Source organism: Dufourea novaeangliae, unplaced genomic scaffold (genome assembly GCF_001272555.1).
Source record: "Dufourea novaeangliae isolate 0120121106 unplaced genomic scaffold, ASM127255v1 scaffold109, whole genome shotgun sequence".
NCBI lineage: Eukaryota > Metazoa > Arthropoda > Insecta > Hymenoptera > Halictidae > Dufourea > Dufourea novaeangliae.
In genome coordinates this window covers 634,872-644,780 of record NW_015373997.1, presented here as the reverse complement: position 1 = coordinate 644,780, position 9,909 = coordinate 634,872, and the positions used below count along the sequence as shown (strand labels likewise).

The 9,909-nt window shown below is 43.3% G+C and overlaps 1 protein-coding gene across 1 annotated transcript in view; it reads left to right on the top strand.

Moving 5' to 3' along the window:
• Positions 1-9,909, top strand: part of LOC107188056 — a 46,431-nt gene that overhangs the window by 32,527 nt on the left and 3,995 nt on the right. Inside the window, 5 exon segments of the mRNA XM_015576288.1 lie at positions 6,698-6,829; positions 7,363-7,686; positions 8,188-8,376; positions 8,460-8,597; positions 9,384-9,488. Coding sequence (XP_015431774.1) covers positions 6,698-6,829; positions 7,363-7,686; positions 8,188-8,376; positions 8,460-8,597; positions 9,384-9,488 — 888 coding nt within the window.

Below are 9,909 nucleotides of genomic sequence, written 5' to 3'. Positions count from 1 at the left end.
CCCCCGCCCCAAAAAAAAATCCTCCATGGAGCTACGCGACCTAAGAATGCAGTTGTTATACTCGTCTACATCTCGATGTATCATTCCGTTTATCATTTATCGATACGGCTTTTCATTTCTCGTTTGGTAATCATCGTTTTACACTTCTTTAATTCCATTGTAAATGTATTGTCCATTTTTCTTTTCATATATTATTTTTTTGTTATTTCTTCTTTTTCTTGTTTGCGATTGCAGAGGTGGTAAGTAAAACACAAATATGTCGTAATCTGTTTCGATTCCGAAGCGACGATGATACTGCAATGTTCCGCGGTACGTAGCTCCAGGGAGATCTCGATCGCACTTTTACCCAAATATTAATAACAATGATTTCTCCAAAGCGAGCCGATGGTTCCTGTTGTAGTTGACAGCTGTCGTCTGCAGCGAGTTCCGAGTCGATGAGAATCGGACTAGCCTCCGCTTGACAAAAGCGAGGAAAGACGTAATCACGAATGTGGGGGGAAGGGGGGGCCGGATTTACGTTCGGAATATCTCGACAATGTCGAAAGTAACGATTGTCATTCGTGTGATTCGATGAACCCACGTGTATTTTTTGGATACGTTCGAACAATTAATTTCAACCACTGTTTTATTAGTATCGTACGGGAAAAGTAACAATTAGAAATAGAAGAAAATTCTTTCGGTGAGTTACCACGGTAAAGATTCCGGTGGAGGCTGGTCCACGCTAAAATGGCTGCCCTAAAAAGAGTCGTCGACTCGCCGCGAGATATTCTGATCTGTTGAAAAAAAAAATTGAAAAAAAAAAATAAAAACATGCACGTTTGGCTTTTGATGCGCAATTGGGGATTGGAGTGAAACGTTCTCTCTGCACTAGTAACGTCAATGATCTCACGAGTCAATCTATCTTCCTTTAAATTCAATGTACAATCGTTCTCTCTCTTTCTCCCCATCTGTCTCTTTATTTCTGTCCTGAAGTCTCTTTTATATCTATCTATTGTTTCTGTTTCCATCCATTTTCCCCTAAAACAACATTCTCTCTCTTTTGTTCTCCTCCTATTTATTTTTTTAATTTCGAAACACCACCTGCCCTCCCCCCTCCACAAATTGACTCGTGAAGAGACTGAGAATCAAATGAGCCGTAGGCTAGCCAAGTCTGATTTTCAAGTTTCTCTCTATTTCTCTTTTGTCTGAATCTCTATCTCTCTACTTCTCTCTCTATCTATCTATCTGATTTTCAAGTTTCTCTCTATTTCTCTTTTGTCTGAATCTCTATCTCTCTACTTCTCTCTCTCTCTATCTATCTATCTCTCTCTCTCTCTCTCTATCTCTCTTTCTCTTTCTCACTCTCTGTATTCTGACTCGTTGTATATTTGCTTACTGCAGGCGACGGCTGTTTCTACATCGGCATGGGAGGTAAAAGCGCGAAACCCAAGATTCCCTCCTATGAGCCCTACCAGTGCTGTCCTGCCAAGCTCGCCCACGGCACCAAGGTCGCCAAGGCCACCAAAATCAGTCCGACGGCGAAGGACAGGGGCAAAGCACACGGTGCTGAGAGGTCGGACAAGTTGGGACTGCCGGCCCTGAAGCCGATTAACAAGCTCACGGCGAAGGACAGCAGAAAGACCGCAACCGTGTCATCGGGGGTTATCAAAACCGGCACGGACCAGAAGGCTAAGAAAGGATTCTTCGGAACCGGTAAATATCTCAACTGGCTGTGGTAAAAGAAAAAAAAAAGTAAAAAAGTGAATTCAATTGCCGATTTAAATCACTGCCCACGCGGAATCCACAACCGAGATCGGTCGTCGTACGCACACGATCGTCGAACGCAATACGGAAGATCTGACGTTGGGATCCGGTGTCGATCGTCTCGAAGACGGTTGGGGAATCCTCGAGGACAGGTCGAAGACGTCGAAACGATAACGGACGATACCGAGAAACGGAGCATTTCTTTAGACGAGTGTTCGAAAGGGATTTGGGTGTCGACACGGATAACGCCCATACGTGGGATGCTGTTGCGAAAGAGACGTGTAGTGTACACGTCCACGCGACACCTGGTGGGCAGTGATTTGAAATCAGCACCGTAGGGAAGCACGTAGATGGGGTTTAGTCGTAGTGCCAGTGACACCCGATGTCAAGAGGGTCTGGAGCCAAAAAAAAAAAAAAAAAAAAATAAGTAAAGATGATTGAGAAACTCGGCCGGCTGACGAATCGTCTTCGTATCTCGAATACAGGTGTCTCGCGCGGTCCATGAAGAGAATCACTGAGCCGCAAGTTCTGGATGAGCAAGACGATCCAAGACACGTGCTATGGAAGCCGGTGGCTGGGTCCCTCGGATTCCTCGGAATCGTCGGGATATATATATACATACATATAAATGTTTCGCGACAGTCTAGTTATTAACACGTTCGATCGACCACAATGTAAACGTAATCGAGCGTTCGCGACGGCTATACGTCTATGTTAAACATGACGGAGCTATAATCACGAATGAATTCAACCGTAAACACAACTTTAAAATAACCAATTCTGTCTTGAATACCATCGACATCATCTGTCGAAAAATTTCAAAATTACTCGAAAATTAATATTACCAGAAGATCGTTTATAGCTCCGTCGCGACGTCCACCGATCCTCTACCCAATTTCCCGGCAATCTGTGTGTGTCTGTCCACGAAACCTTGTAATCGTCGATCGAATCCGTCAAAAGACAAAAACAAACGATTAACGTTAGCACGGCCGCGATTCACCGAATTATATACCGTCCGTCTCAGAAGAACTGGGGAATAGATTAACACCGTTATCGTCGAGATCAACAGTCGTGTAACTAACGAATTTAAACGAGACTTAAAAAAAAAAAAACGAATAACAGTCTCGAAAAGCCGCGATGAGAATCGGAGGATACAGTTTTTTTCTTATATCCCACTGAGAGTTGGGTCGGGTTTGTGGCCTGTTGCAGTTGTGGCCGGGCTCCCGTACATCATGAAAGTCTAACGTGATCGTGTGGAGAAGCATCGCCGGAGGCGACGGACGAATCGGAAGAGAACACAGAGAGTGCCCGCGAGCAACGTGAAAACGCAAAGCTGAGACGAGACCCGGTAATCACACCAAGAGAACCACCCCACACCCCGTCTATCGACCGATAGACACACCGACACACCGAGAGCAAAGAACTGAACATTCAGAATTACTCGTAAAGGAAAAGAAAAAAAAAAAAAAAGAAAAAGAAAGTAATGTTTCTTCGTTCGTCGAACGATCTTGTTCCTGATGCCATCGTCTCACCATCGTCATTTAATCGTCATCCACGAATACCCAAAGCGATCATTATATATATATATATATCGTCATGTTCGACACGTACAATCATCTTATCTCCTCCATCGATCATCAAGTCACGAGATTCAGAGTCTAGTCCCATCCATGAACGACGCGGAATCATGAATCATGCGCCCTTTTTTCCCAACCCCCCATGTAAGGGTTTCTGTAACGTTAAACATCTCTCTCTCTCTCTCTCTCTCTCTCTCTCTCTCTATCTCTCTCTCTCTACCTTCACTACCTTTTTTTCTTTTTCTTCAAAAGAAATTAAACGTCCCTCGATACGATTTTCACCTTTAACGGTTATGGATTCTTCTTAGAGTTTCTTTGTAACGATCGAAACAGGACCCTGCGAACTCGATTTAAAAACGTCATCGTCGCGCGCGTGTCACGTTCGGGAGTTCGAGTTTCAAGTATCGCCGAGTTCGCAGCTCTAAAACCTTGCCGGTCCGATGCATTTCACTTGCAGAAGTAAATTATACGCTGCGTGGCATTACTATAAAATCACCCTAGAATTTGCAACCCTTCTGTACCGTGGTTAAAATGAAAACGAACTATTTTTCTTCTAGGGAATATAATATATCCTTTTCTGGAGAAATATTATTTCTCAACACGACTTCAGATATGGCATACAGACTCCTCTCGATTATCGTCCCGAACTCGGTTACGCGCCAGGACAATAATCTTATAGGAAGAAACGCTTCATACCCTGGTAAATTCATTTTTTGCCCGAAGCCAAGTGGAAGGGCAACAAAGTATATGCTTGACAGATTCCACGCCCCCCTCTCCCCTAAGTGGTGAGAATAACGCCTAGACAATAATCGTGTAGAACAAGCCTGACGATAATCGAGAAAAGTCTGTACTTGGTTCGTTTTTATTTTAACCACAATACATAAAAATTGAAAAGTTCAGGGTGGTTTTAGAGTTATGCCACGCAGTGTATACTCGTGTCATTCGTGTACTCTCGGACACATCGGTGACGTGCGCGCGAAAAACGGTGAAAAAAATGCCGATCGAATGTCGGCCATTTTGTTCACACCTCCTCGCCAACCCCATTGTCAGCGTCGCGACGACACACGAAACGCCGCTGTTCCATTGCATTTCATCGGTAACGGGCGCGTGAACGCAACGACCGCCGGACTCGTTCGGGGGTAGAAACGATCTGTTGCCGAACGTTTTGTAGTGTTTCGTCTAGATTTCGCGGCGTTAGAGTTGTGGCGACGTTTCGAACAGTCTAATTGAACATCGATCCGCTGGTTTTAACCCTGGAACGTCGATTCGCGAGCAAAAACTTGACTCGACGAAGAACAATCGAAACGATTTTTTCTGTTTGTTGTAGAAACAAACGCGTAGAAAGATCGAATACCACCGCTCGTGCATTGTGTTCCATGGTTAAAACGAATGAATTCGCGTAAATAATTCCTGAATACAATCTGCAGATCTCTCAGAGTATGTTTATGTCAGAGTTGAACGGATGGCAAAAGTTGCGTATTGTAGTCACTTGGCGATCACGGCGATCCGTGTCGAATTGGAATAAACGATGGTTGTGTTTTTCTTAACATTGTGCCAGATGAAAAACCGAGAAAATATATCAGTTCAAGCGCTTCGTTCGGGTCCTGTGCGCTAAGCAACCACGCCCATCCCCAAGCTGAAAAAAGTACACCAGAGAAATCGAATTTTGGTGTGCACGTTGGATACACACACGGGTTAATCACGAACAACGCGACATAATATATTCGATATAGAAAACAACACACGAACGCTGTCGTTTACCCAGTGCTACTCTCATCGTGGCCGGCGACATAAACATACCCTCAATTCCTCAACAATAAAACGTCGAGGAACACGTGCGTTTCTTATTCACGCCAAGCTAATCACTAATCGCTTTATCGCTTACTGGGCCGCACGAGCCAGCACTAGAAAGAACCAAAAAAAAAAAGAGGAAAAAATTCACCGAAAACTAAAAAAAAAAGAAAAAAAGGAATGAACAGAAGGAAGAAAAAATGAGTGATCGATACGCAAGTCTTGTTCGTTCTTTTTTTCTCTCTCTCTCTCTTTTCGAGCGGTCCACGCGGGCCCGACACGGAAAGACACCGGGAGAACGCTCACCTGTTTATTTATTTATTTATTTATTTATTTATTTATTTATACGAGTATACTTTATTTGTTGATTTCGTTGTACCTCCGATAGTGCTGATAATCTGTACAAACTACTTCGCGTGGACACCTGTACTCGTGTGTGTCACGGTCACCGAGCTCTGGGCGCGATAATTAATCCGTCAATGCAAAAGCGCGTACTGCTGTCGGAAGAAACGATTTTCTTTTTATCAATTCCAATCCAATTCTATACTTGAAACCAGAAATATATCTTGACAGAGTTATTTATTTTTTTTTTCTCGAATGATCAATCAAAAAGAAAGTGAACAATCGATCGGATTTCACACAAACAATTACATCATGGTTTTTAATTATCGCGCTGCGTCTGTGATCGCGATTATCAGGGCACGAGGTTTTCTTCAAATTGCTCGTGAACGTTTGCGCAAGTTTTGCCGACACAAGGGCCGCCGAGCATACCCGGCGTCCTCGTTTAATCGCATAAGAGCAACATGTACGACAATAAACTCGATAATAAATATTGTTTCCTAGTACCAATTAGTATCCTTTGTACTTGCTTCGCCCGTTACTGCTAATGGTAGCCGTAGAACCCGTACCCTCCCACGTATCGCCCGTAATTTCTCCAAAAAACACGCACCGAATCTGATTAGTCAAAAAAAAAAAAAAAAAGAAAAAAAGAAATCATCTTTCCGCTGTACGAGTCCAGTAATACGAATTGCACCTCATTAAGATCACATTTTTTGGTAGATTACTATAAGTCTTATGTGAAGCTAACTCAGAGGCTTGTTAGCGACACGCTTTTGGTACTCTGTCGAACAACGCACGGGAAGACACGTTTCATCGAAACTCGATTCACATACGACACATTTGCATGAAAACTTTCGACATAAATCGAGGTCCAAATTCGACCGAGATCAGAGTTCACGTATCCTGGAAGCTGATCCTTCCATTTATGACGAAACGTTCTGTCTCGCTACTTCTCGACAGCGTGTTGCGAGTCGCCGCAGGGTAAGTTCCCAGAAATCTCCTGGATTCGTGATAAATCGTAACGAATAGCCATTCCAGATCGTTTGTAAATGAATGTTTCTTGAACGGAGAATTATAATAAAACCACCGGGGATCCGTTGGTCTGCTCTCCCCTTTTAATGAAATCTTCCGTAAATTATTTTCCGATTCGTTAACGGAGGGAGGATTTTCCGATTCGATCGATAGGGGGAGGGTGGGCTTTTCCATTAGGATCAAAGTACATTCTGTGGAAATGTATGATAACTCAGGTAATCTGCTCGACGAGAGCGAGGTGCTCGATTGGATGGTGAAACAGAAGACGGACGAGAGCATCGAGGAGATCGATCGTGACACCCTTGCCAAGTATATCGAGACGAAAGAATTCCTGGCTGTCATTTTCTGTAAGACATTATTCTCATTCCCACGTTGTTCAAAAGCTAACACGAGATCGTCGCGTGTCCCCCGCAGTAAGTTGATACAGTCATCTTCTTCACCCAGCGGTTAATCGATTTTTAATACAATCGTAACGGGTAAGTAGGATCTAATAACTAAATAATCAATCAAGATATCAATATAGAATCTTACGAACCTACGAACACGAATATCACGAGCTGAACTGCCGTGAACCATAGGACTTCATTTATCGTTTCATGTCTTATAATTATTAAATACTTGTACAAATTTCCATTTTCATGGAGTAAATTGGAAAATCTAGAATCACAGAAAAATTAACGAAATCCGTAGATTTCCTCCAAAAATCCCCCTGTTAATTCATCTCAAAGTGTTTCGCTACATAAATAAAAAATCCTCGCGTTTAATACTTGTTCATCTAAGAGAATCATCTAACTTCTTCGCGAAGAATATAAACTAAAAGACAATTAAACGGTCGATAATCCATCGATTCGAAACGAAAGGCGTTGTCTCGGTTCCGTAGACAAGGAGGAGGATCCAGAGAGTCCCCGTGTGCTCCGGCACGTCGAGCTGATCGACGACGAGGCTGCTGAGTACGGGATAAAGATCGTCCGGATGAAGGATCGTCTGATGGCGAAGAAGTACGGATTCCGGAACCCGCCGGGGATCACGTACTTCCGGAAGGGTAAAAACATCAACTACGACGGGGACATAGACGACGAAGAGGAGATCCTCGATTGGCTGACCAATCCCGAGAACATGGAGCTCACCGATCACATCGAGCGTATCAACAAGAAGATGTTCCACAAAATACGACAGACGACCGATTACCTGGCTGTGTTCTTCTGTGAGTATCGAGTTCGAGTTAAATGTATCCAGCGTAACAATGTATTTTCTAGATTTAGGGTTCCATGTGAAATTCAACATTTCTGGACCACTTCGAACCGTTGAGCTGAATCCATTATATTTCTCCTTTCGATATTCGAGGATGTGTTGTTTCAATGAAAATATTCCAGTTAGAGCGCGGTACAGACTACTGTCGATTATTGTCCCGAACTCGATCCGCGCCGAGACAATAATCTTGTAGGGAGAAATGATTCAGTCCCTCGGAAATTCTTTTTTTATATTCTTCGAATTTACATACAAAATTTTTTGTACGAAGCTCGAGTTTTGCATTTGACTGAGTTCCATCCCCCTTCCCCTCCCAGTGAGGGGGATAACGCCTGGACAGAAATCGTGTAGAAGAAGCCAGACAATAATCGAAAGGAGCCTGTACTATGATACTTTAATTTACTAAATAAAATGAGAATTTCGAGCGTTTCGAACGCGGTGGCGCGCGTATGTTTAGACAGCAACGACTGCAAACAGTGTGGCAGAGTGCTGGCAGAGATCGAGCACATCGATGACGAAGCTGACGGAGCGGGAATCAAGTTCGTCAAGATCGACGACAAACAACTGTCCAAGCAATACGGCGTGTTCGCGCTGCCCGCCATTTTGTTCTTCAAAATGTCCTCGAAGGAACCAGTCATTTATGCAGGTAACTATCGAAACTCCTGTTGGAATTGGACACCTTTAACGATTATTCTTTTCGTAATTGGAATCTGTTATCGTTTATCGTAGGTGATTTGTATGACGAAGAGCAAATTCTCCAGTGGCTGATGACGCAGAAGGATCCATCCGGAGAGGTAATCGAAGATTTGGAAGGAGAGGACCTTCTGAATTTGATTAGAGAATCGGAATCACTGGCGGTGTACTTCTGTAAGTCTGACAGTCCTTTTTTTTTGGAATGTATCACTAGCCTGTTGCGTGGCACTGTATTCCAACATTAATATATACTCCTTTCCAGTCTACATTCCATTTTACTCCATTTTCTCTCTTTCTTTTGAACGCTGACTTCAGTGAAATTTGAGTAGACGGTACAACAAAAATTTTCAAACATTTTTCTCATATAGCGTCATATTTCTTTGTTGACGTTCAGTAAAGAAAAATTCATTCGAAATTATTAAACGTAATACATAATATAATCTTTTCTTTTCGTGATATTTCATGCAATTTTTCCTATGCTATTTCAAATCTTTTTGAGAACAATCATTTCAATAATTCAAGAATCGTTAGTACTTGGAGAAAATTTCCACCACCATACCCATTCCCTTCATCCTTCCAAGACGAATTCCTCTGTCCGTTCCGATTTCCCTCTAATCGCTAAAGATTAACTGCTGACCGCAGCCAGCAACTTGTCTGCGTGAATTAATTCCTGCTCTGGAAGCAACGTTGTCGAGCCAGAACAAAAAAAAAAAAAGAAAAGAAACGTCCCGCGAACTCAATGTACATAGATCACGACGAAGCGTCGTCGTGTTGTCTTGCGCTTAATTTGTCAGGCTTAATGTGTCGCAAACAACGATTAATCGAGCCGAATCGTTTATTGTCCGTCCGTGTCTCTTTCTCTCTGTCGTTGTCACGTTGCTATTGGCCAATCTTCTATTCATCCCCCCCTGGTCTCGTCCGTACGCCCGAGACTGTACACGTTGTCTGCTAATGCCGCAGGGAACAGAACGCTTTGCGAGTTGTGTCAGGCAAAAAATCAGCGCAAGCAGGGCCGTCACAGGGACCACAGGAACGTCGAACACGAGGCGGCCGAGGAGCTCGATGGTACACGTGAACACAAAAAAAAAAGAGAAAAAAAACAAGAATTTTGATTTGCCGACCCGGTTTTCTCTTCGCCGATACTCTAGACTATGTTTCCAGATAGATCTTCCAGAATTCTCATTCACCGTGTGCACACCTCAGAACACGAGCATATATCCACTCACATTTATTACCACGAGACATTGGTCCCGACGTGGACCATTTTTTGGGCGACATTTTTGCCCCGATTTTGTCGCTTCGTTTTAGTCCCGACGACACGCGTGTGTTCGATCTTCGATCCCCGATAGTCGGATGTATGTTTTTTTATTCGAGGGAGAAGATTCGTGCCAGAAACGCGAAGGACGTTTCATGGTTTCTGATTCCTTTCCAAGATGGCGGATCTACGGACCTTCTCTCTACCCACGAAGCATACCGGTTTTTTTTT